Genomic DNA, 26,851 nt, shown 5'->3' on the forward strand with positions numbered 1-26,851 from the left:
AAGGAGCAAGTCCCCCATCTCTGGATGCAGCCAGAGGCTGGCAAGGCCCCTGGGAAGGAGCTGAAGGGGTTGGGGGAGGCCCGAATATTCCTGTGCTGGGAGATGGCAGAAAGAGGTCGGGGTAGAGGATTTTTAAAGTCCCTTGAGATGTGAGGCTTGCTCTCTCAACCCAGCAGCTGACTGGCCAGAACACACCACTCGTGAAATAGGAACACACCGTCATGCCAAACTGCGGGGGCACAAATGCTGCCAGAGGCAGACCAGGTCACAAGGGCTCAAAGGAGAATTCTAGAAGTTGTTCTGCAAATCTTCTAAGACCATCCACCACTCAGTCTCTTTGCAGCTCAGAGATGTCTAAAGTTTACTCCAGGGAGAGGACGAATGGGCTCGCCTAATCTTCTTCCTACACCAGACACTCCACCTTCAAATGGTCTTGGGCAAAAGGAGAGACGCTGGAAAGCTAACAGTCCCCAAATCCTCCAATGATCTGTGAGACTATGCAGCCTCTCCTTTTGAGCCCAACTCTTTCAGGATGCTTTTCCAAGATCAGCTGGCAAGTGCTTTTTGTCGCTGAAGGGGGCAGGTTTCCAGGGCATGGAGAAGGTGTTAATGCACACGAGGTGTCGGCAGGAAACAGAAAAGTCTGGGTTCATGGTGCAGGTGGGCTCCTGAACTCCTAAAACAGTGTGTTCCGGAAGCGAAGCAGAGTCATCGGTAAGTGTGAGTGAGTGTGAGAAAGGACCAGGGTTAAGCCAAACCAAAAAAGGACATTTTGATTTGAGAAGCTGCAGTAGCCCACTCCGGCTACACCACAGGTGAATTTCAAGGAGGCAGACTTATGGGCCTCAATTTATTCACTACCCTAATAAAACATGGTTACTGTCCTCCAAAACGCCATTATGCAATCCACATGAACATTCGAGTTCGAACATTCTGCTCGAACATTTGAGTTCATGACACTTGACCATGTGGTAGAGGATGTCCCAGCTCTTTGGCTCCTCCCCAGAGAAGTAGAACCCCCTGATTCTCCCAGAGGCTTGCTGGCGAAGAAGGTTCACCCGCGAAGGGTTCAGTTCGCAGGGCAGCCAATCCAAGTGACTGCCGCTCGGTCCTAGGGTCAGTCTTCCCAAAGCTGGACGGGGCGCCGTGGTGGCCTCTGCCGGGACTGCCTCTCTGCAGGCCCCGACCCTGGCACCATGCACAGCGGCCTGTCCGTCTTTAGAAATGGAAATGCCGCGTGTGAGAATTTTGAGGTTTCTGAGGTTTTTTGGGGGATTAGCAAAAAAAGGGACTAATGTCACTGTCCTCCTGGTACTCAGGGACAATCTGGTCCGCCGTTCCCACTTCAGAGTCGATAAAGCCAGGTTCCAAGGCTGACTCAAACCAGGGATGGAGCAAGATCTCGGGGGCCGTGAGTCTCTCGGAGGGCTCTCGCCTCAGCAGGCTGCGGATGAGGCACCTAGCTTTGGGGGAAATGTGGTCGGGAATGCAGAACTGTCCGCGGCGGATTTTGGAAAAGAGGGCACTGGGGTCTGAGTCATGGAAGGGATAGCGTCCAACCAACAGGGTGTAGAGCATCACCCCAAGGCCCCAAACGTCCGCCGCCTTCCCGGAGTAGGTGCCTGTGGTGTTAAGGATCTCGGGGCTCACGTAGGCTGGGCAGCCATGCTTGTCCGACAAGGCGTCATCCTCGCCCTTGATGATGTGTGTGTCTTCGAGACTTTCCAGTCTGAGCTGGGTCCTGCAGGACAGAGGGAACCACATCATGACTTTCAAGAGGGAAAAAGAAAAAAAACAGGTTTTCCCAAGTCAAAGAGCCCAATGGGGCACCAAGAGCAAAGGGCCCCACGAAGGCTGTTCAGTCCTTCATCCTGCAAGCAGAGCCCTGAACCACACGGGCCTTGTGATTTCACAAGGCACGACGAACTGCAATAAGTTGTTTGCAAGGTATCCAGAGAGCGCCAGGGGTGGAGGGTATGATGCAAAGTTCCACACAGGGTTCGTGATGCTACAGTTTATAAGGCACATCCTAATGGGGGTTACGCAACTGACAAAGTTCACATTGCAGAACCGGGAGCCTCTCTGGGGGGAACGCTGACATTCCCTGCTGCCAGGGAAGATCAGGGTATCCAACAGGGTCGAGATGTCCTGCCAGTCACTCTGCTCTCCCAATCACGCCATCGACTGCCGGGGCCTCCACGCTCGGCTTTACAGAGCACAGGTTGTCAGCGTGGCTGCCCACATCAATATAGATTCACAGAAGGAACGCTATCTACCTGGGCCCCGGGGCTGTGATAACCATGATGGGAAACTCACAAGGAACGCTCATTATGATTGCAAAGAACACTCAGACCTGACAGCCTAATAAAGTGGGTGAGTGGTCTGGAGGAGGCAGGGCCCCTAACACCCTTAGCTACACACACACACACACACACACACACACACATCCTTCCTGGGGTGGCATATTCATAACACACGGAGGTCTCTGCCCAAGGAACAGATACAGTTTGAAAACCTCCAAGGCTCTCTCGGAAGCTGCAGGTGTTCAGAACAGGCCACCTACCCAAGTCTCCCAGATCCCCCACAGCCCCAGGCCAGGTGGGGACCGCCACTTTCCCTGGCAGCAGGCCGTTCCTCACTTCTCTGGGACACCCTGACCTCAGTAAGTCCCTTGTTGTTCTGAACTCAGATGCAAACACACGGTCCCTGACGGATCAATTCCTTTTCCTCCGAAAGGTCTGCTGAGTTTTTTCTTTTTTTTCCCCCTTCCTGCCTTCCTGTTCCCTGGAGTGTAGTATACATGTGCTAACTTCGGTATGTCCTCAGCGTGACCTCCCAAGCGTTATGTAAAATACCCATTGGTTCTGTAAACGGAAAATATGACTCAACTCACACTGTCTGCCGCTGATTGGCGGCTGTAGTACTAAAACCCTGCACCTGTGCTGGTTACACGAATAGCGTCAGCCTGCCATTGCTTAACCCTCGGGTTGCCAAACCCTGTGCCCGTGACATCTGCCTGTGCAACAGAGATTTCAAAAGCCACTGAGGAGGTGTGTAAGCCATGTTTCAGAAAAATGCCTCGCTGTATCACAGCAGTATATTCCAGGAATTGGAAACTTTTTCACCGCCAACAGTCCACTTTTCTTTGCTAATCACTAAATACCAAGAATGATTGCAAGGCCAGATACGTGTGGCACAACAATTCAGCCCTGTACTGGTGCCTGTATGTCCCATAGGCTCTGAAGTGAAAGACAGCACATGGAGCGAAAGGCTACAGGAGGAGAAGATGCAACAAAATAACTCGCTGCCACCTTTACACTTCTGTCACTCCTCTTCATCTGGCCACCAGGGATGTGGGCTGCCTCTTCAGAGCAGGCATGGGACAGTCTCCCTCGGCAGCTTCCTGAGTTCTGGTGCCTGAAACCTCCACTCTGAATCTAAATGCCTCAGCACGTTCTTATCAAGCTCATCTTGTCCCTCCTGAGGTAAGCCAGGAGCTATATTTAGCAATCGGCTCCAGCCAACTTCCATTTATTATTCAATGTGGCTATTTTCTGAAGGTGAATCCAAAGAAGACTAGAAAGTGGCCAGAACACACACGCAGGAAGTACCAGGAGCCCAGCCCGAGGTGGAAAAGGACTGCAAAGGGAAGATGCATGCAGAGTGAAGATGCTCTGGCACCCTCCAGGTACAAAAGCTAAAGCATCGCTTGGCATGAGCAAAGACATGCAAAACCCTGCCGGAAGTTCAGTACTGCGAAGGGCAGGGTGAGGCTTGTCCTCCAGAAGCCTGACCTGACAAACAAGCCTGATGCTGGGGTACAGCATCCTGCCCGTGGCGCTGTCCATGGAAGTGCCAAATTGCCCCCACGCCCCGCCCAAGAGGACACAGAACATGCCAACCTCGGACACCACTCTTCTGGGACAGGACTTCTAAAAACTATCCTTCGCTTGGGCTGTGCACCCTGCACGGTACCCAACTGCACCACCTGTCCCTTCGATTCAGTCCCAAAAGCCACAGGAGGAGCTGTGCCGGCTGCTCACCTCTCCTCCGTGGAGAAGACGAACTTCCTTAGCTTCAAGTCCCCCAGCACAATAGCCGACTGGTGGCAGTGGGCGACAGCGGAGACGATCTGCTTGAAGAGCCTGGCGGCCTCCCCTTCCCGCAGCCTCTTGCGGCTTCGCACATAGGAGTGCATGTCCCCAAAGTCCTTCTCAAAGAAGACGTAGGCCTTGCTCTCCCCAAGGATCACTTCCACGATGCCCGTGATGTTCCTGTGTGACGGCAGCTGGATGTAAGGCCTGATTTTGTCCTGGTAGTGTTTAATGGGAAACACCTGCAGAGACAAACGGACCAATGAGGAGTGGAGAAAAGCTAGCGGATGGGAAGGGACCGGCTCCCAAAGCCCTCAGGGAGGTGGGACTAAAGTTCCCCATCTCTGGGCTTTAGCTAACAGCAAGCTCCATTCATTGATTCCCTGTTTCTCAGGCAGCCTCAGTCACGTCTACTACCTTTGGAACCAGTGAGGCTTAGGGCTCTGGGCTAGCAAGTGGTTTGCAAAAACTGTCAGGGCTATGTACCATGGCATAGCAAACTAATTCTCCACCTGTGGCACCAGCATCCCATATGTGCACAGGTTCAAATCCTGGCTGCTCCACTTCCAATCCCACTCCCTGCTCATGGTCTGGGAAAGCAGCAGAAGATGGCCCAAGTGGCTTGGGCCCCTACGCCGACTTGGGAGACCAAGAAGAAGCTCCTGGCTCCCAGCTTCAGACTGGCTCAGCTCCAACCATTTCACCACTTGGGGAGTCCAATGGATGGAAGATCTCTCTCTCTCTCTCTTTCTCTCTCTAAATCTGCCTTTCCAATAAAAATAAATACATTTTTAAAAAAAGAATAAATAAACTGTCTTCCATTTAGGGGCTTCCCTGGGGTCCCAAGTGCTTAACTCCAAAGCTGCCACGCTGTGTGGCTCTCCTGGGTTTGCAGACCAGGGTAGAAGGAGCTGACAGAAGGTCCCCCAGCAGTGTGCAGGAAGTGCAGGTGTGTCTTGCACACTCAAAGGGCTCAGCCCAGAGCAGGCACAGAACCATGAGCCCGAAGCCTGCAGCAGCGAGAAGCAGTGACCACGGACCTTGCAGAGTTCTTATTAATCAGAAAGAACAAATGACTAGTAGGAACGGTCTGTGACAAGGCAGCATTAAGCCACCTGCCTGGTCTGACTCAGGTGTATGCTGCCTGAGTTGCAGTTCTCCACAGGTGGAGTGTGGCATCTTCCCAACAAGGTTCTTTTTTTTTTTCCTATGTTTGTTTCCCGTCCCCTCCCACCCACCTCCACCACCCCCCACCAGGAACCCGGTAGCATCTCCTGTAAGACGCTAGCTGGTCTCTTTAAGCGCCCTTTGTTTGGTCGGGTTACTCATATCCTAGGCTCAACTGGAAACGGTGACACACGGGCTGTCACCATCTGGATTCAGCTATTATCTGCTCGGAGGAACTGGAAGGGATTGCACAACGGCCAGATCCACCCCACCTCTGAGGCCTCGCTGCCTCCTGCTGCTGCCCCCTCGCCTATCCTACCCCACCCCACGGCACACACACACACACTCTCCCCCATCCCAACAGCTCGCAGCCCCAGTCACTTCAAGATTTCTCCTGGCTTTAAATTGGGCTTGATCGAGCATGACGCCAGTAGGTGGCAGCACCAAGCCCTGAAGGGAGGTCAGGGGCGCGCGCCGAGTGGCGGGGCCGGGCCAGGCGTGCTTGGTTAGGGGGCGTCAGGTGAGTTACGGAAGATTGAGCAAGTTGAGCTTCAGTGCGACTGTATGTTTTTAAGTGAAAGGGAGCAGCCCCGGGCGGACCCGAGATCGCGGTGTCAGCCTCACGAGGAGGTGACGGAGGGGACGACCGCGGCCGCACAGGCGCCAGAGGGAGACGCGCGGCGGATCCTGTTTGTAGCAGTCCGGTGTCCTCTTTCTCCTCCCCCTCGATGGGGTCCCTAAGGTTCAAAGGCAAATCTCTCATCCGAAAGTAAAGCGCATGAAAGAGACGATTCCTGGCGGGCGGCGGCTTCCCGATATTTGTACTCCGGGCAAATTCCCCCGGCCCGGACTGGAAGACCCCCGCCTCACCACGTCCCGCTCAGACCGGCCCTGGAGAGGGCGGTGTTCCGCGTCCCAGCGCGGGCCCCAGTTGGAATCCCCGCGGCAGGAGCGGGACTCGGTCTCTGCGGTGCCCAGCTGAGCCCGGCCTCAGTGGAACCCCTGCGAGAGGGCTGCCAGCTGCTCCCGGCACCCACTGCAGGGCGTCCTTCCAGGCCCCGGGCGGGCGGGGCGGCGCGGAGAATGAGAGAAGGGGAATGGCATGGCCCTGGAATCCATTTCAATTCCACAACTTATATGGGGACGCCACGCGCCACCCTGAGTGCCGAGAATAAAGTGATCGAACCCTGCACTTCCGTAGGGCGGCGACCCCCCTACACACACGCGCGCGCACACACACACACACACACACACACACTTACAAGTCTCCCCAAAGGGGTGAGCTGGGGCAATCGCCGCCCGGTAGGGCTCACCCCCACCTACCCGCCGTGTCCCAAAGCCCAGGCGCTGGCCGGACTTCAGCCTCCGCGCCCCGCGCCCCCTGCCCGCTCCTGCCAGGGGCGCCTACCTTGCAGCGCAGCTCGCGGCCCGTGTGGATGCACAGCGCCCGGGACACGTGTTCGCGCTCGGCCAGGGGCAGCAGCAGGTAGTCCGCGATGCGGCTGGGCCCCGGCGCGCTCCCGGAGCCGCCGCCGGCCCCCGGCGCGGCGGGCAGGAGCTGCGGGCTGCACGGCGAGCCGGGGGGGCTGAGGTAGTCCGGGGGGCTCGAGCACTCGGAGAGTCGCGGGCACTTGGCTGCGGCCACTGCTGCGGCCGTCGCTGCGTCGTCCGCATCCAACAGCCGTTTGGCCGGGGTGCCCCGGGCGACCGGGAGCAGTAGGGCTGGGCCCCGCGGTTGCGAGGCGCCGCTCATGGCAGAGCGCACGGGACCGGCTCGCATCCCGTCCCCGGCCGGGGCGGCCCCGGCTTTGTACGCTCCCGGATCCGCGCAGAAAGGCGCTTTTGCGGGCTTGGCGCGGGCGCCGCGACCTCTTCCAGCCCGCGGGATGGAGTCTGCAGACTTGCCTTAGCTCGGCCCCCACGGGGGCCAAAGCACCAGGCGCTTCCTCGGCGCTCTCGCTGCACGCGGAAACCACGCTGGCTCAGCGTCCCGGAGAGGTGCGGAGGCCGGCTCAGTTCCTTGGACCCCGGCGGGCGCAGGCTCGGGGCCCCTCGCAGGGGGCGGCCGCCGCTATTGTTGGCGAGGCTGTCGACCGTCCCAGAGGCGGCAGCGGCGGCCTAGGATCCCGGGGTCCCGTGGCACGAAAACAGGATTCCGCGAGCTTCTGCACGGAGCCAATGCACTTCCCAGAGCAATTAGTCTCCAGCGGAAGCCGGAGCAACTTTTCCGCGGCGCCCGGGGTCCTGCGCGCTCCTAGACTGCGGGCGTGTGTGAGCGAGTGCGACGCGCTCGGAGAGAGTGACTGAGTGTGAGTGAGTGTGTGCGCTGCACCGATCCCGGCCAGTGCACTCCTCCTTCTCCTTTTCCTCCACCTCCTCCGCCTCCCGGTGACTCACGCTGTATACACACACACACTCACAGGCCAGCCTGTGTAAACAGTTGGGGAGCCGGGTTGTGCAATGAGGTGGCCGCGACGACTCCGGCTCCGCCACCCGGCGAGCAGTCACCGGAGCGGAGGGAGGAGACTGGCGGCGGGGGGTTGGGGGGAGGTGGGGCAGGAGGCTGGGGCCGGGGGTGGCCCGCGGGCCTGGGATGCTCTCGCGCGCAGGTGGTGCGTCCCGGGCCGCCTGGGGCGCGCACTGCCCGCGACCCGGACCGGGCTGGGCTGCGCGGGAGGCGGCGCGCGCCCTCCGGCAGGCCCCCGGCGCCGCGCGAGCAGCCCGAGGAGGGGGCGGAGGACAAGTGCCCGTGACGTCTGGGTCCCCGGGAAGTGGGAGGGAGGGCGGGGCGGGGGGGGCGAGGCGGCCGCTGATTGGTGCGCGCGCCTCATTCACAGCGAGCACAATGGGCTGCGGGCGCGCGCACCACGCTTCCCTGCACCCGCCGCACGCTGCGGCCCCGCGGTTACACCTTTTGCCCGGGGGATCCCCTGCCGCCCCGCACCTGGGGATCTCCGTTTGGAGTCGTGGGCGGCCTGGCTGCAGCCAGAGACAAGGGGAGGGATGTGCTAGGGGAGGTGATGATTGCCAAAGACAGTCATTCACCCCCGCGCGGTAGTTCCGGGGAAGACCTGTGAGTGGTAGTGGATGTGACTTTTTTTTAACCCCCCTTCTTTTCCTGCCCCCTCCCAACTCTAATCCCCAGCGTCTGTTCGCTTCCACAAATAGAACCTTCTGTTGGATGAAATAAAAGCAAACACTGGGCCTTCTGCACTGCCTCCACCTCCTCGCCCCTCCCGCGCCCGCCGCCCGCCCGGATTGCACGGAAATAGCTTCTCCAGGCTCCCGGGCCGCCCCTTCGCGGTGACTCGCAGAAAAAGCTTCCTGAGCCAGGGCCGGTGGGAAACAAAGGATGTGGGAGCGGGCGGAAGGGGCCCACGTGGTCGCCGCCGGATTCCTGTCCCTCCCCTGCCTCCGCACGAGCCGCGGGGTCTAAGGCCCCGGTGCCAGTCTGGGTGTGGGGTAGGTGATAGAGGGGTTGGGAGGCGGTCTGGACACCGGCGGGGGGGGGGGGGCGGAGAGGCCGGAAATGTGGCTGCAGGCGGGCGAGCCAGGCCGTGGTCCCGCATTTGTGCGAGGGACCTTGGCTGTGTGGAGTGTGCACCAGACCATGCGCCAATCCCCAGGAAAACAACTGGGGAATCTGGAACCAGATCGGTTTGGAACCCCTGGACGCCCAAACACAGATAACCATTATTGGAGTCCTTGCTTGCCCTCCTGTTAAATCGTTAACTTTCTAAAACCAGATCAAGCCCCAGGGAATAAGTAAATCCTTTTCCTTGTTAATACTCCGTGCAATCAATAACCACTAAGCATCTAGTAGGTGCTAGATGCGGGGGATTACTAGATGAAAATTAAAGCAGTGATCATGGCTAGTATGGGTGAGGTTTCCGCTGTGCCAGTCACTGAAGCTTGCATGTGACGCTGCACTTCGTTTCGCCACCTCCACCTGCTCCGTGGTCCACCTCACCCAGAAACACACTGAAGCCTAGAAAGATTAAGTTCACCTGCAGTGGTCAAATACCTCACAACGGTGCAGTGACCAAGTGCCCCTGCACTGTAGGGGACCCAATGGAAAGATGGCCGTCTGGAGGTAACAGGGAGGGATTAGAGGGGACTAGAAGAATCCATTCGACCCAGACACATGAAGCTGTGAGAGAAGCTAGGGTCCCAGTTGGGTCTGAACAGCAGGTGGCCAGGCCAGGCAGGAATATAGAAAAGGGCACGCTTGGCTTAAGCAAGGGCTGCGGGGAGCTGCATGAGCCGACAGCCATGGCCCGAGAGGATGTACGCTGGGCTCCCATGCCGGACTGAGGAAGTCACTCTTGCTCCGGGAATCAGAAGAGAGCCCACCAAGGGCTTTTGGACTTTGGGATGACTTGGTGCCAGGATTTAAGATGTCCTGAGCTGCCAGCTGGGCATCTGTACTGGGATGGCAAATTTGGTGTGGTCCGTAAGCATCTTCCTCCGAAATGTATGCCCCATGTCTGCCTCAGCGCAAGCTCCCACAAACCCCCCAACGCCAGACGTTCCCCCACACTCACACACACCAGACCTTTTTCTAATGGCTAGCCACTGGTCTACTGGCCTGTTCTATTCTCAGAGCCATCCCCCTGCCCGCCTTCTCTGTGCAATCCCTGGGGGTTGGTCCTCCCAGCTCTGTTTCCCATGCCCTCTTGCCCACTGGCTTCCAGCCCAGTTTGCCCAGTGGAGGGAGCTTGGCAGGTGGGAGGGAGAGCATAGCCAGGCTGCTTCCCTTCACACTTTGCATGGGGCAGCTGGGTACACTCCCCTCCTGGGTGGACCCCATGCCTGTGTGTGATGCGCTGCCCTGGATGCCCCTGCGGGCAGTCACTCATTCACGCAGGAGTACTCTTGAAGTTGCTTGCGCCCTGCTCCTTCCTTGCCTCCCAGGGCATGCCCTAGCACATCTGCCAGCTGCTTTCCTTCTCGGAGTCCTTCCCACCTGTGGCATCCCCTCTTCATGGTGCCAGCTCACTCCGGTGGCAGCAGCTTTCTGAAGCTGCTAATCTCCAGGGTGCCCCAGTATTATATGTGGTTTCTGCTCTCCCAAGACCTTTGTGGGTGATTTGCCATGTTGAAATTTCTTCTTGAACTCCCCAGCTGGGTTGCATTTTCCTTCGCAGCCTCGCTCAACTCCCTCAATCTTAGCTCAGAACCTTTTCCTGGGATTCCTGCAGTGGCCTCCTACCTGAGTCACTCTTGTATCCTTTTCAACAGTGACCTTCTACTCTGCGCCTGGGCGTCTCCTAAGTGCTTGGGATGCAGTGGAGCACAAATCAGAATGTGTGCTTTACCCCCTCAATCCTTGCCCCCTACAGCCATCCCAGTAACTTTCCTAAAATTGGAATTTGATCATATCATGCTCTGGCCTAAACCCTGCAGGAAATGTCAGAGCAAATCCAAACAGCACAATGTGGAGAAGCAAGCCCTCTTCCAGGCCACTTCCCTCCCCTGCCTGCCACACCTTGCTGCCTCCCCTCCTCTGCCCTACACATGTTTGGCAGGGCCCCAGACACACCTGCCGATTTGCAGTTTTGCCTCCCATTGGAGCCACCCAGCCCTAACCGCTGCTATTCCTACCAATCTAAAGAACTTATTCATTCATCCTTCAGAACACCACCCAGATTTCCCTGGCACTTGAGGTAGGGATTCAGTATCATGCTGGGGGCCAGCACAATGGGTCAACTGGCTAATCCTCCACCTCTAAGCACAGGCATCCCGTATGGGAGACTGTCTGTATCCCAAATGCTTCACTTCCCACTAAACTCCTGGCTTATGGCCTGGGAAAGCAGTAAAGGATGACCCAAAGCCTTGGGACCCTGCACCCACATAAAAGAAGCTCCTGGCTCTTGGCTTCAGATGAGACCAGCTGCAGCTGTTGTGGCCATTTGGGGAGTGAACCAATGGATAGAAAATCTCTCTCTTCTGTCTGTACATCTGCCTTTCCAATAAAAGTAAATTAAATACATCTTCACTGTCTCACTGGTGTGTCCCATCTGTTTATCTGACCACAAAGGGACTCTGGCTACTCCGCTGAGTTCCCGATGGGAAGGGGTCCTGGCTCCAGCCCCTAGCCTGTGTCCGCTGTAGCAGAGCAGCTTGGTGAAGGTTCACCAGCACAGACCTTAGCCGAGAAATGCAGAGGGAAGCCCAGCACTGAGGCAGGGCCTGGAGGGAAGGAGCGGCCTTCAGAGTCAGACGTCTGTCCCTGGGAGGCAGCAGGCTGCCCACGCCAGTAAAGCAGGAGCTATGCTGCCTATGCTGCGGGGCTGCACAGGAACCCTGAGCTCACCAGGCCAGGAGATAAGTGCACTAACACTGTTAGATCCCAGGACTAGGACATTCCCTGCCCATGAAATGGGAACTGAACTGAACTTCTGACCAGCTCTTCAGACACCGAAACCCAGGCCCACAAGCATCAATCTTTCTGGATAAGGTTCAGCTGCTGACAAACTCAGGCTCCATATGTCTCATTCACAACCCAGCAAGGATCATGGCTGCAACAGTGAAAAGCTCTAAGGACCAATCAGTTTGGGACCCAGCACAGTAGCCTAGTGGCCCAAGTCCTTGCCTTTCATGCTCCAGGATCCCATATTTCACCCAATCTAATCCAGCTCCCTGCCTGTGGCCTGGGAAAGCAGTCGAGGATGGCCCAAAGCCTTGGGACCCTGCACCCGCATGGGAGACCCGGAAGAAAATCCTGGCTCCTGGCTTCAGATCAGCTCAGCTCCAGCCGTTGCAGCCACTCGAAAAGTGAATCATCGGATGGAAGATCTTCCTCTCTGTCTCGCCTCCTCTCTGTATATCTGACTTTCCAATAAAAATAAATAAATCTTTAAAAAAAAAAAAAAAGGAACCAGTCAGTTTCTTATAGAAACAAGCAGGTGCAGTGTGTGGAAAGCACTTTTGGATTACCCACCAATGCACAAACATGGGCACTCACCAGGTATGGGAGCACCTTGATTTTGTACAACATACGATAACTGTTCATGGTAAGCTTGCCCTATGCCAGGATTGAAAGGTTGCGACAGTGAAAATCTGATCAAAACAAATAAATCAGTACATCGAGTATTAAAACGGTAGTAATCTTCCCATGTTGAAGAGTGCTTTTAGACACGTCTACCAAGTGATAGCAGCAAGGCCCGTCAGAAGCCGGAAGCCCAGCTGGTGTTGTGTGTCCTGTTTGGCGTCACTCAATGCTGAGCTGACTTCCAGTGCTTGGTTCATGTGCAACTGGGGAAAACACTGTTCTCATGCCAACCTTTCAGGAACTCGGGGTTTGCGTAACACAGGGCAGTGGCTATTGATTTTTCTGGGCAATGTTGAGCTTCTGATGCACTCCAGCTCAATTCATCCTCATTCATGCCAACGTAGGGGTAGAGCCAGAGCAGTCAAAGGGCCGGAGTGTCCCAGACATGCTACCAGGCTCCCAAGTTTGCACCTCCCTCCCTCACCTTACGCAAGGCCTAACAACCACAGTGGCTATGCCTGGCACGCACCGTGCTGCCTGCCTCCCAGTTCAAAAATCCAATAGGAAATGTTTCTCCCGTATGCGGGGCTCCTTTGTAGTGTCTAACTGAAAGTTCAATTCGGTCGTAGAAAATATCTTTAGCGCCATTTGTAAGATGCGCAAGTAGGCTCAGAGAAGCTGATTAACTTATCAGGGGACACACAGCTTGAGTAAACTGGAACCTTCTTTAGGTTGACTGCTGGCCTCTTCCTACTTATCGCATCACCATATTTCCTACTGAAGACTCAGTGTAAGTAGCCCTCCTCCCCACCAGTGATGCCATCCTATCCCTTCCTGGATACCTTGGGCCTGAGTCCCACACAGCAATCCACAAATCATCATGGAAACGTGGACCCAGGAAAGTGACACCTGGGCCCTGGAAGCAAGTTTCAGCCTTTGGAACACAGAGTCCTGGGGTCCTGGGTACTTGGACCTAGGCCTAGCAGGGGAAGTGCTGGCCGTGCGTTCACTGGGGAGGGTGTGGCTGGAGGGGGTCCAGGGCAAAGGTCACCAGGTCTGAGGGGGCAGGGTACTAGTCCCTTAAGGAGCGTTCTTAGGTAGTTAACCAAACCCTCTCTTGCCCTGGAGTTCTCCACCATCACTGCTTCCTGGTTCCTTTGGGCTTTCCCTCCTCTTCCAGCTCCTGGACAGCAACCAAGTCTCCAGTCCTAGACTAGGGGAAGCCCCCTGTCTCCCCAGCACAGCCCTTGGCCTCTGACCCTGACCCTGGAAGCTGCTTGCCCTCATCGAGGTTACTGGGGTGGAGAGGGGCACAGGGGTGCTGAGAAAGGACTGAAAAGTAGCGCGGTTAACGCCTGTGGACACCGCAGCTGCAGTTTGGCCACAGCAGACATCTGCCACGTAGCTCTATCTACGACACGCATTGCACCCATGGCCAGTGGAAGGGCACAGATCTTCAAGTCACAGAGGACCTGGGGCCGAAGCCTGGCTCCGCCATTATTAGTTCCCAGTATGAATTTGGGCGAATTGCTTCCGTGCCTTTATTTGTATTTATTTATTCTTTGAATGAAGGTGATTCCCAAACAGGGTTCCCTGGAACCGCAGGATTTTAGGGAGGAAGCAAGCAGGAAGCTAATGTTGAAAGTAGCTCCTGGCTCCTGGCTTCAAATGGGCTCAGCTCCAACCATTGTGACCATTTGGGGAGTGAACCAGCAACTGGGAGATCTTTCTGTCTCTCCTTTCCTAATTCTGATCTATCTTTTCAATAGAAACGAATGTCTTTTTAAAAAGTTAAAAAATACAATTTACTGATTTGAAAGACAGAGTTACAGAGAAAAGGAGAGGCAGATGTCCTCCCTCCTGACCTGCTTCTCAAATGATTCCAACTGCAAAGGAAGGGACAGACGGACATCCAGGTCTTCAGTTTGGGTGGTGGGAAACCAAATACTTCAGCCATCCTCGCATTGGTTTCCCAAGCACATTAACAGGGACCTGGGCTGGAAGCACAGTAGCCAGGATCCCAATAGGTTGCCAGTGTGGGATGCCAGTATCACAGGTGGTGACTTAACCCGCTGTACCACAACATTAGTCACTCTTTTTTTTAAAAAAAAAAATTATTTTATTTATTTTTTTATTGTAAAGACACATATACAGAGATAAGGAGAGACAGACAGGTAGATCTTCCATCCTCTGCTTCACTCCTCAAATGGCCACAACAGCTGGAGCTGAGCCCATCTGAAGCTGGAAGCCAGGAGCTTCTTCTGGGTCTCCCACATGGGTACCAGACTCCAAGGTCTTGGCTCATTCTCTACTGCTTTCCCAGACCAAAAGCAGGGAGCTGGATGGGAAGTGGAGCCGGGATACCAAGAGGCACTCCTATGGGATCCTGGCAGATGAAAGGCAAGAATTTAGCCACTAGGCTATTGTGCCAGGTCCTAGTCACTCTTAAAATGCAGCTGCAACTTGTTTCCCCTGGAGAGGTGGGACCTCTTGAATCCACTGCCCTGGTGATTTGCTTTGATAAATCAAATACATTGACAGTGACACTCTAGGACTTCCATGATAGGTATAAAAGGCCCCGCAGCTCCTGCCTTGTTCCCTGGGTACACCTGCAATGCCCTGAAGGCCGGCTGAGAAGCACATCCACCCACGGGTGTGGTGCTATAGGCCACAGATGGGTCTAGGGCACCGACCTAGCTACAACTGACATGCCACGCGGCCTCTGTCCAACCAGCAGACGGAGGAGTGGGGCAGTCACCTGAGGAAGAACGCTCCAGCTGAAAGCCCTCAGAACAGATCGCAGCCTGCTCCGAGCCTGTAGGTCCTGATCGCCTCCCTCCCAGACCTGGATCTTGGAGTGGCTTATCACCCAGCAGTGAAAAACTGCAGCCACATTTGGCCATGGCTCTGGGTGACCTGGGAGCTCTGGAGCTGGGCAAACATGCCCTTCCCCCGCATGGGTGCCCCTCCACGCTGCACAGCAAGTGCAAGGTTGACCCTCAGCCTGGTACAACCCAGTGCAGGGCAGCCCTTTCTGTCCTGCGGAGCCCTGGCCGCCCAGCTGATGACGGGCAGGAAGGCTTTGGATTTTTTTTTTTTTTTTTTCAAACAAGCACAGAGGCCTGCCTGTCTTTTCCCTTGAGCATCTCCTAGGAGTCAGGAAGGCCGCTGTCTGCGCAGCCCTTCCTCGCTCTGATGCGCCTGTGACTCACCCTAACACATACAGCATTCATCACACACACACACACACACACACACATCCTATGGGCTGCTTTTTCCTTTCCCTTATACGTTAAAAAAAAAAGTCCTGCCAAGAGCTGAGCTGAGGTCTGCAGGTTAGTTTGCAGCCGTTCCTCCGACTGCTTACAGCGGGCACCTTCCGCCCCTCTGCACCGGGGCAAGCAGCCAAGCCTGGCTGCCTTCCTTCCCGGACTGAGCCAGTCTCTGGGTACGGGACTGTGGGGTTTCCAGACTTTACATTTTCTAGCCCTCCAGTAGCTGAAGGGTGACCCGAGCCCACTACGAATCCCAGCCAGTTACCAAGCGGTCGGTCATTTGAGGTGGGCCGTCCTCCTTGCATCGTGAGCAGAGGCATGCAGAGAAGGCGCAGCGGGGAAGCCGTCAGCATGGACATGGTTCACGCACGTGTGCAACCCTGCCTGAGCACACTCTGTGTTTCTGTGAGCGCGGGTGGAGAGCTGTCCACATCGCCTGTCCGCTCGGGCCAGCTCCATCCCTGACGGCATGGCCCTCCAGGCTTATTTGCCTTTGTTGAGGGGAAGGAACTCCACATTCTGACTGTGCTTTGCATGCATTATCTCCTGAGAAAAGGGAGGCTCAGAGAGGCCAAGTAACTCGCTCAAGGTCACACAGCAAAAGACAGCCAGGATTAAGATCCCCTGTTCTGTCACCTCCCTCTGCTTCTCTCTTGGGCTTGCCTCCCCCACCGCCAGCCCCGCCCCACTCCACCTCTTCTCTCCAGGAGAATGAGCTGCACGTGGCCTGTCCTGTGGGTGTGAAGGTAGGCTTCCCTAGTCCCTGTAAAACACTAGCCAGTTTGCCAGAAACTTGTTTTAAGACGGCTTGTACCTTGGACCAGAGCTCTGGAAGGGATCCACGTCCTTGGCCCAAATCTTGTGCCACTCAGCCCACATGTACTGAGCTCCCGGCTGCACCGTGTTCAACGCTGAGGGCAGGCAGATCTGTGTGCAGCAGCCCCGAGCTACATGGACTCACGGCGGCCGGGAGAAGGGTAGGCGGCGCCTCTGAGCTGGCTAAACGGGCAAGATGAAATGGGTGCTGCAAAGAGAGGCAGCAGGTGCTGCCCAGGGGCCCCCATGGCCCCTGGCTTTGGAACTCGCAGTTGTCCTCTGTGAGAAGCGAGCTGTGGTGGAGGCACAGCCTGCCCCGGTTCCTGGAATTTGGGCGGCGAGGAGAATGGCATTGATAAAGGCAGCCATCCGGCACACCAGGATGTACGCCTCAGCAGATCCGTGCAAACATTCGCTCTGCTCAGCTGAGCCACCCACAGGAAGCCGCTTTGTCAGAAAAAGCTGCTCGTGCAAACGGAAGCTGCGACGCGGGCAGACAGGAAGCGGCTTGCAGCCAGGGCAGCCGGAAGCCATCTTGGGGCCTACGGGGGATGTCGTCCTCGGGACCCACGTCAGGTTCAGCGCGCTCAAGTGAGACTTCCTCCAGAGCTCGCTGCTGTTCCGACTGCAGCTGGCAGAAAGCGCTTCAAGGATGCGGAGGGCTGTGACTCCCGCAGAGGGAACTGTTCCTGGCTGGCAGGATTCACAGTTTGCAGGCGCCCTCCACATTGTGGTTCCAGTCCCTGATCTGCACAGTCAAGGACAAGCCCTAACCACATCCAGGTGGCAGCTGGCTGGCAGGTGATAAGAATAGGAAGGAGGCACCCACTCAGCCTGTAAATGGCTGCATGGTTATCCCCCACCTCACCCATGGTTTCAATTACCCATGGTCAACCATGGTCCAAGTATAGTAAATGGAATATTCTAGAAAGAAGCAATTCATCTGTTTAATTTCTATTATAATATGCTGTTATGATGGTTCATTTATTGTTAGGTACTGCTCCCCATCTCTTACTATGTCTAATTTGCAAATTAAACTTTATCATAGGTATTGTGTATATGAGAGAAAATATAATGTACCAATATAAATGGCTTGGTACTCTTCAGGACTTCAGGCATCTGCTAGGAGTTTTGGAATGTGCCCCCACTGGATCAAGGGGGACGACTGTACAGTCTCTGCTTTAAAAAAATCTTCTGTTTTATTCATTTGAAAGGCAGAGTTGCACAGAGATAGATCTTCCATTGGCTGGTTCACTCTGCAAATGACAATGGCTCGAGCTAGGCCAGACCAAAACCGGAAGTCTATACCTTTGTCCAAGGTCTCTCACGTGGGTGCGAAGACCCAAGGACCTGGGCCGTTTGCCACTGCCTCCCCACACACATGAGCAGGGAGCTGGATGAGCAGTGGAGCAGCTGGGACTCAAAGCAGCACCCACATGGGCACTGCACCATGACGCTGCCCCTACCTAGCTTACCCCTCCACGGTGAGAAGGCAGTCACCTGGCCTCATTCAGCCACCAGACAAGCTGGGAACTGTGTCCAGCGGTGAGTCCAGCAAGGCAGGCACAGGTGGACCCCTGATGGCCTCTGCCTCGCACAACAGTCAGAAGCCAGAACCTCCACTGACTCCCAATGAAACCCACAGAAAGGCCTGGCAGATCCTTCTGGCCACCTTAGATGTTGTCCCTGCTCGTGCTGACCTCGGTTAACATGCAGCAGGCTCAGGCGTCACGTCTTGACGTAGCCCTGTTCAGAGGAAAAGGATAGGGCCTTTGGTGTTTGGAGGGAAGAGAATTTGCTAGAGGCCCCTGGTCTACCTGTGCTGGCCAGGTGCCATGCATGGGGCTGGGAACTTATTCCCCAGACTACAGGCTGGACCATGCCCTTGCAGGACCATCTTTGAAGAGGGGACATGGGGGAGGAAATTAAAGCCCTATGAGGTCCTGTAGGTGGTTCTTGGTGAAGCCCCAGCCACACACAGAAGACAGAACCTGGGGCGAAGCCTGTCACCTCTAATCTAAGGAGAGAGCGTGGCCTCAGAAGAAACTGGCCCTTCCACCACATGGGCCTTGAGCCTGTGGCATCTGGAGCTCAAAGACAGCCAACCTGTTGCTGTTTGCCAACCCTTCACCCCGACTTCTGAGAGCAGGACAGAGCATGCAGTCCATGACTGAGATGGGCTGCATAGGAGGGGAAGGGCCTGGAAACAGAAAGTTGGAGGGTGCTGCGGGCCAGCCAGGCAGCAAGGTCAAGGAGAGATGGACCTTTCAGAGGGTCCCCACTGGGGGCCACTCCCTTTGTGTCCCTATCAGGAGAACCATGATTTGATTTCTGATTTCCAAATGATTACCTCCCTCCAGTTTTCTCTAAAAGTTCCTCCAGTTCTCTGTTGCTGGGAGATGACGGGGCTCGCCAATCCCCATCCTGCACCTGCTGTGCCAGTCCCCAGTCACCTCATCTGGATGTGGGATTTCCTGCCTTAACTCTGATCATAACCTCATTTACAAGTATTTGAAGGTCATACATTCCAGTAAATACTTTAGTTCGTTTTTCTTTTCTTTTTTAAAATATCTATCTATTTTTATTACAAAGTCAGATATACAGAGAGGAGGAGAGACAGAGAGGAAGATCTTCCATCTGATGAATCACTCCCCAAGTGATCACAACGGCCGGTGCTGTGCCAATCTGAAGCCGGGAACCAGGAACCTCCTCCAGGTCCCCCATGCAGGTGCAGGGTCCCAAGGCTTTGGGCCATCCTCGACTGCTCTCCCAGGCCACAAGCAGGGAACTGGATGGGAAGTGGAGCAGCCGGGACCAGCACTGGCACCCGTATGGGATCCAGGGCGCGTTCAAGGCGAGGACTTGAGCTGCTAGGCCATGCCACTGGGGCCCGTTTTTCTAAGATTTTTTTTTTTTTTTTTTTTTATTGGAAAGGCAGGTTTACAGAGATAAGGAAAGACAGAGAGGAAGATCTTCCATCCCCTGCTTCACTCCCTAAGTGGCCGCAATGGCTGGAGCTGAGCCCATCTGAAGCTGGGAGCCAGGAACTTCCTCCAGGTCTCCCATGAGGGTGCAGGGTCCCAAGGCTTTGAGCTGTCCCCTACTGCTTTCCCAGGCTACAAGCAGGGAACTGGGTGGAAGTGGAGTTGCCAGGACACAAATAGGCACCCAAATAGGATTGCAGGAGGAGGAGGACTAGCCAACTAAGCCATTATGTTGGGCCCCCCCTCTTTTTTTTAAATTGTATTTATTTGTATTTATTTGAAAGTCAGAGTGGCAGAGCTATCTTCCACTCCCTGGTTCCCTCCCCAGATGCCTGCAACAGCTGAGGTTGGGCCAAACTGAATCCAGAGCCAGGAAACTCATCTGGGGGTCCACACGAATGGCAAAGACGCAATTACCAGCTCCCATCTCCCCAGGGTGGGCAGAAAACTGAATCAGGAGCCTAGGAACCAGGACTTGAAGCAGGCACTCAGTGTGGCATGTGGGTGACCCAAGTGTAACTCGCCCCCTGGAAAACATCTGAACAATTGCTCTTGGCGGTGCTGGCCGATTTGCACGGTGCCCACTCTCCCATCCCAGGCCCTCAGAAAGTGCTCCTGAGGTCCCTGGCCCATGGGTGCCAGAGAAAATTCTCTACTGGGTCTACTTCCCAAGTGGTGCTCATGGGACAATGGGTCCTAGGCAGGAGAGGGTTAAAGACATGGCTGGCCCCTGGGGTGGGGACCGCAGGGTAAACCAGGGCATGGGAAAATCTCCAGGGTGCCAGGTCCTGGGGGGTCGCCTCTTTCACTTGTTCCCAGGCTGCCAAGATGAATGCCCCCGTCGGTAATAAAGTGGAAGTAGGGCTCAGCTAGGGCTACCCGCGAGGGGACTCTCGCTCCAGAGAGGGCCCCTCCCCGAGCAACCCGGCACAATCGCTTCCTCTGTTCCCGGAGCTCAGCTTCCCTTCGGAGTCCAATCCAAGCCGGGTCAGGATAAAGGCCGCCATTGACGGGCACTTGCTCTGCGCCAGGCCCTGGGCCGGGGACCTCCGGGCCCTTTTCTCCCTGAAATCGCACCAGTGTCTCACCCCCGCATGGACTAGGCGGGCAGTGTCCCAACTTAAAGACGAAGCTTGGGGAGGTCGCAGGGACAGGGTCAAAGTCGTTGGCGGCCGGGCTGGGTTTTCCTGGGGTTCAAAAAGCCACTCAAAGAGACAGGATAACAACAGTACCGGCCGTGCACCTCGCTTAGAGCACGAGGCTGTGGGCGCGCTCGGTCTCAGTCCTCACCCCCTCCCTCAGGAAGCGGAGGAGGCGGGTGCGGGGAAGGGGTGACTGAGCTGTCCCCCGTACACGGGGAGCCCCAGCCGGCCCAGGGAGGGTGTGCAGCTGGGCCGGTGTTCCAGCTAATTAGTGGCAGGGCTGGAATGCGAGCGCCTTGGGGCGGGGCGGGGAGCTGCTTCCCCCCACCCCCCATCCCCTCCTGCAGTCTGGCTTGGGTTTCCTGCTTCTCTTTTCATGCCCCTGGAGGACGGGCACTTTCCCGGGGTACTTGGGACACATCCAAGGTCCCGATGTTCCTGCCGCAGGCGCAGTCTGGGTGGTGGGAAAGGAAGTTATCTGTCCTTCCCCTCAGCGGTGCCCAACCTCCCGCTGGCTGAGCCGTCACCTGGGCGGGGAAGCGTTTAGAATGAGGCTATTCAGAGGGTTCTCCTGACGCAATAGCGGGATTGCAAAACTCTCGCATCTCTGAGCTTTTTATGGAGGGCAGAGAATCTGGGCAGCCGCAGGAAACCCCAAACTCCCCTCTACCTCTGCAGGGACCAAGGCCCTGCAGGCTCCGGGCCCCCAGAAAAAAACGGGGACATAAACCAGTCACCCTCGTGGCAAGCCACCCCAGTTCCCTTTTATAAACAAGGCCCCCTTGCGAGGGAGAGTCAAGCCACACTGTGCAATGGCTGCTCCGTCACTTCACCTCTCCAGCCTGAGTGTCTCCCTCAGTGGCTGGAACGCGGATGCGTTGAGAGTTCGGGCTCCTGAGTCAGAATGCCTGGATCAGAATCCCAGCTGCACAAGTTACTGCCTGTGTGACCTTCATCTTGTCACTTAACCTCTCGGTGCTCAATGTCCTGATTTGCCAAACGAGCCTTAATAGTTCACCGTTTCTTTGAACCTCAATGTGATGATTCTCTGTGCTTCTGCCAGTAAAGCTGTTAGCACAGGCCCAGCATGTGGCAAGCAGTCAGTGAACAGTGGCTCTTATCATTGTCTGCAGAACGGAGGAGTCTTTTGGATATAAAAGCAGAACGGAAGAGGGGAGGGGGACCAGGGCTGTGGCACAGAGAGTGAATTTGCCATGTGCAGCACCAGCATCCCATAGGGGCGCTGTTTCCTGTCTGGTTGCTTCGTTTTCCAACCAGCTCCCTGCTAACGCACCTGGGAAAGCAGCAGCAGATGGTCAGAAGATGGTCCAAGTGCCTGGGCCCCCCGTGAGAGACCTAGGAGACGCTCCAAGGCCATTTGAGGAATGAACCAAGGAATAGAAGATTCTCTCTCTCTTTCTTTCTCTCTAACTCAGCCTTTCAAATAAAATCTTAAAAAATATGGGGAGAGCAATTGCAAGTGGAGACAGGAGGGTCCACAGGGGTGAACTGGAATTTTCAGAAAGGAAGAAACAGCAGGAAAACCCAACAAGAGAGTGCCATGCCAGCCAACAGGCACCTGCCTTCGCCATGGTGTTCAGTTAACTCTTCCAGAAGCCAGCATTCTGTCCTGCAGACGCTCCGTGCCAGCGAGGTTCCCTCAGGAGCTCACCTCCCCCAGGGGAACAGTCCTGGCCAAAAAGGTAAATACCCGGTGGCCTTGGAGTTTCACAAGTTGTGTGAGTCACTTCTCACGGAGGACGGAGGACGTGGCCTGGGGACCAGAACGCCGAGTGGCACGTGGCAGGATGGACCCACGTGCCTTTCCGGGCATCCTGCATTGAATCTTCAGCCAGGCTGGTTGTGCCAAAGGTGTGTCAAGGTTGAAAAGTGGGAGCAGAATGCTCCTGGACCCAGGCCGCACCTTTGTGCCAGCACACAGCATCTGTCTTCATTATTCTTTGTCCCCCCCCCACATCCTTTCCCTGCTGCGTCAGGGGTCTGGCCACTTGTTCTGTGAGCGAAGTTTAATATGCAGGATCTCCATGGTGGCACCGTGGGTGAAGCTGTCATGTGGTGCCAGTTGGAGTTGCAGCTGCTTCTGCTCCGATCCAGCTCCCTGCTGCTGCAATCCTTGGAAGGCAGCACAAAGCGGCCCACTGCCTCCCACACGGGAGACCTGGCTGGAGTCCTAGGTTCCTGGCTGCAGCCTTACCATTGCAGTCATTTGAGGAGTGAACCAGCAGGTGGAAGATCTCTCTCTCTCTTTCTAACTGAACCAGTCAAATAAATCTTTCAAAAAAAGGTTAGTTTGCAAGTAACTAAAATCACAGTATTATAATAAATAAGGATTTCTTTTCTCACATAAAACCTTTCAAAAATGGGTGGGTAATGCCAAAGCTACTCACAGTACAACTCAGCTGATCTTTCCCTCAGGGTTGCAGGTTGGCTGCTGCAGCTCCAGTTATCACCTCCACTCCCCAGGGAGACACAAAGGAGAGAAGGGCACAAACTGGTGATGCTATCAACGTCTGTTCCCACATCAGTTATCTGTTGCTGATGAGCTGCCGCTGCAGAATCCCATGGCTAAAGCCAGTAATCATTGATGGGCTCACAAGTCTGAAAGTCAGCCGGCACTGCACTCTGCAGTGGGCCCACTGAGGCAGCAGCAGGTGGTTGGCGGCCCAGTGGGGGCTGAATCACGGCAATGACCTCACTCCCACAGCTGCCGTGGGAGACAGGATGATAAGGCACAAGCGGCAGTGGTGCCATTGCTAGGAGAGGAGCACAGCTCTGCAGGAGCAGAGTAGCAGAGAGCAAGAGGCAGAAAGAGAGAGAGCTTCCATCTGCTGGTTCACTTCCCGAATGGCTGCAGGCTGGGTCAGGTCCAAGTTGGAAGCCAGGAACTCCATCCAGGTCTCCCGTGTGGGTGGCAGGGACCCCAGGGCTTGGGCCATCCTCTGCTGCCCTTTCAGGGTGGATTGAAAGTAGAGCGACCAGGATCCTAACTGGCGCTCATATGAAATGTTCGCATTGCAGGAAGCAGCTTAACCCACTGCACCATGACACCAGCCTTGCCATTGTCCTCTGGCCGCAAAGGCCACACATAGGTGAACGCCCTGAACGTCCATGTCCTATTGCCACTACCACCCCACCCACAACGCCGGGACGTGGGGCCTGAGCAGCTTCCCCTGGGCAGAGTGAGGAGGAAGGCTACAGCCCTTGAGGAGGTTCCCACTTAGCTCAGTGGCCCTGGCTTTGCTGGGTTCCGCTCATGCAACATGAGGCTGATGGTGGCCACAATGATGGTGGCCTATTGTGGCCATACCTATACTGGAATGAGAATGAGCGGGCACAGAAGGCTGCTACACGGGGGCAGGTGCTGCGTGGAGGGCATGGCATGGACAGGGAGGAGAGGCAGGGTGAATTTGGGGGAGTGTGAGGTGTCCTTTTCAGGAGTCAGGAGGGCAAAGCCCCGTTTGTGAGTGACAGAGGGCTAGAGGAAGGAGGGCCTCTGCCTGGCCCTTGGGGATGCCCTGCGGGTAAACTCGGAGCACCTCCCATGTGGGTGACACAGGAGCATCTCCTGGGCCTCTCCCAGAAGTGGGGGAGGCAAGCAGTGAGTTCACGACACCAAGGCTGCAGCTCCAGGAGGGAGAGCATCTGGCTCAGTGGCCAGGCCAGATACGACTGGCCAGAGTGCTGACCCAACATAGGAGATCCTTGTCAACTGTAATAAAAGCCCAACCAACCAACCAATCCCTGCTGCACCCTGACTCCGTCTCTTCCTGTTACGGCCACGACTCCTTCCATATGTCAGTCATGGGTGCTTTCTGCCCCAGGGCCTTTGCACCTGCTGGGTTTGCTCCCAGGAGTCTCTTCTTACTACCCACCTCATGTTTTCTCCACCACCAACACTCACTCATCCTTCAGGTTGTAACTGATATACCACTTTCTCTGAGAAAGCTTCCTGGAACCCCTAAGTCAACTAGCTGGGACCCTCCTCCCCCTACCTCTAGCAGCCTTTGTACCACTGATCATTAACCATAAGAAAACTGTGCAATTGGTTCAGTGCTTGCCCCTTGGATGCAGATGCCCCTCAACGGGATCATTGTCAATAAACCCATTGCCAGTTAAAGATACAGCAGTCAGATTTGACGTCAGTACAGCTAACTGACAACTAAGCAAGCGCAGCAGCACAGCCTTCCGCAAAGGGTCAGCATCGGCAGGGAGGACCCCTGCACATGTATTTCTTTGGTGCCATTGTAACGTGGAAAAGTCTTAGACCGAACTGTCTCAAGTCGAGACCACAGGTGCAAGGGTCACCAGAGGCTATGTCATTAGCACCCAGCCCCCATCATGCTTTGTCCAGAGGAAGGCTGGGCGCGGGGTCATAGGATGGGAGCAGACAGGCCCAATTGGCTGGGTGGGGAAGGACCAGCAGCAGAAGTGCAGGGTTGGACCTCATGGAGCAAGGGCATGGCCAAGTGAAAGCACTTCCTGTCCATGCTCCCATCGTCACTGTCTGCATCCTCCTCCCAGCAGGCCCAGCGGTGGCAAGGGAAGGAGCAGGGCTGAGCGGGACTGGGCTGCCCTTTCAAAGGCGGCTGTTGGTCCAGGCCCCCACAGCTCAGATGCTTAGGGCAAGATGCTGAGCCCTGCAGGACCCCTCCTGGCTTTTTCTGAGACCAGGCCCTCGGGGGTGAATGAGACCCTGGCACAAAGCACCAGTCCCATTCCTTCCTAGTCCCACTTCCTCACTCCCTTCTGGATTGCTCCTCTGACCACAGTCTGCACCCTCGGGGGGTCCAAGACGTGGAGAAGGAGGGGAAGGCAGCTTTGGGAGCTTTTCAGAGTAGGGGGTCTGTGTGTCCCTAGTGAGATCCTTACCCGCTCTCAATGCCTGTTTCCCAGTCTACAGAGTGAAAGGAGCAGTGCTCATCTCAAAGGGTACCCCCCCACGCACACACACCCACGAGTGTATTTATTTGAAAAGCAGAGTGACAGGGAGAGACTGAGAGACCAACCTGCTAGCTCACTCCCCAGTGACAACAGCAGCTGGAGCTAGCCAGTCTGAAGCCGGGAGTCTGAAACTCCATCTGGGTCTGCTATGCGTCTGGCAGGCCCAAGCACTTTTTTTTTTTTTTAAGATATATTTGTTTTGGGCCCGGCGGCGTGGCCTAGCGGCTCAAGTCCTCGCCTTGAACGCACCGGGATCCCATATGGGTGCCGGTTCTAATCCCGGCAGCTCCATTTCCCATCCAGCTCCCTGCTTGTGGCCTGGGAAAGCAGTCGAGGACAGCCCAAAGCTTTGGGACCCTGCACCTGCGTGGGAGACCCGGAAAAGCTCCTGGTTCCTGGCATCGGATCGGCGCGCACCGGCCCATTGCGGCTCACTTGGGGAGTGAAACATCGGACGGAAGATCTTCCTCTCTGTCTCTCCTCCTCTCTGTATATCCGGCTTTCCAATAATAATAAAATCTTAAAAAAAAAGATATATTTGTTTTTATAGGAAAGTCAGGTATACAGAGAGAAGGAGAGACAGAGAGGAAGATCTTTCATCGGATGGTTCACTCCCTAAAGCGGCTGCAACGGCTGGAGCTGAGCTGATCTGAAGCCAGGAGCCAGGAGCTTCATCCGGGTCTCCCCCACGGGTGCAGGGTCCCAAGGCTTAGGGTCACCGTCAATTGCTTTCCCAGGTGCATTACCAGGGAGTTGGGTGGGAAGCAGAGCAGCCAGAACGCATTCCAATGGGAAGCTTAGCCCACTGAAGCAAAACAGTACCTCCTGCCTGTCTGAGATTTTTCATGAGATTGTATTTAGTTCTTATTTATAAAGATCTTCAAACAGTGCCTGCAGTACTGGATGCATAGTAAGTCTTACAGATAAAATAATTTGCATGATTACAATAGCTGTCCTTTATTAAATGTCATTCCTGCTTGACTCTGGCTAAGCATCTGTACACGCCATTTACATCTCCAGGCAACCCCAAAGGAGTGAAGTGAGTGGCCAAGGTCGCAGGGGTAGCCCTTGGCAGAGACTGAGTCACAGAGCTGGTTGGATTCTCCTTTATTTGAAGCTGGAATCTGGAGTCTTGTTTGGGAAAACCCTAACAAAGGTTGCTTCATCTCCCATAGGTAATAAGTCACCACGGTGCATGAGTCAAAAGTAATAGCAGGAACAAAGTCATTTACAAGTTCAAGGTGGAGGTTTGCTGCAGGTGCAACATCACGTGTTTCTTTTTCCGGATTGAGTCTGAGTCTTTGACTTTGTGGGTTCACCTTCTTCTTTGCTGCTCTATTGACCTTGAACTCAGCCACAGGCTACTGCTTTGCAAGCCCAAACCCCATGCCCTCTTCTGTTGTTGAAACAAAGGGCT

At 55.5% G+C, this 26,851-nt stretch overlaps 1 protein-coding gene across 1 annotated transcript; it reads right to left on the reverse strand.

The window, feature by feature from the left end:
• Positions 1–937: 937 nt before the first annotated feature.
• On the reverse strand, positions 938–7,669 carry TRIB1 (tribbles pseudokinase 1). The gene is made up of 3 exons (XM_004580723.2): positions 6,670–7,669; positions 4,044–4,336; positions 938–1,741 (listed from the first exon to the last, which is right to left on the reverse strand). The coding sequence occupies exons 1-3, from the start codon at positions 7,039–7,041 to the stop codon at positions 1,276–1,278; spliced, it is 1,131 nt and encodes a 376-aa protein (XP_004580780.2). The 5' UTR covers positions 7,042–7,669; the 3' UTR covers positions 938–1,275.
• Positions 7,670–26,851: the final 19,182 nt, after the last annotated feature.

Source organism: Ochotona princeps, chromosome 9, assembly GCF_030435755.1.
Source record: "Ochotona princeps isolate mOchPri1 chromosome 9, mOchPri1.hap1, whole genome shotgun sequence".
Lineage (NCBI taxonomy): Eukaryota > Metazoa > Chordata > Mammalia > Lagomorpha > Ochotonidae > Ochotona > Ochotona princeps.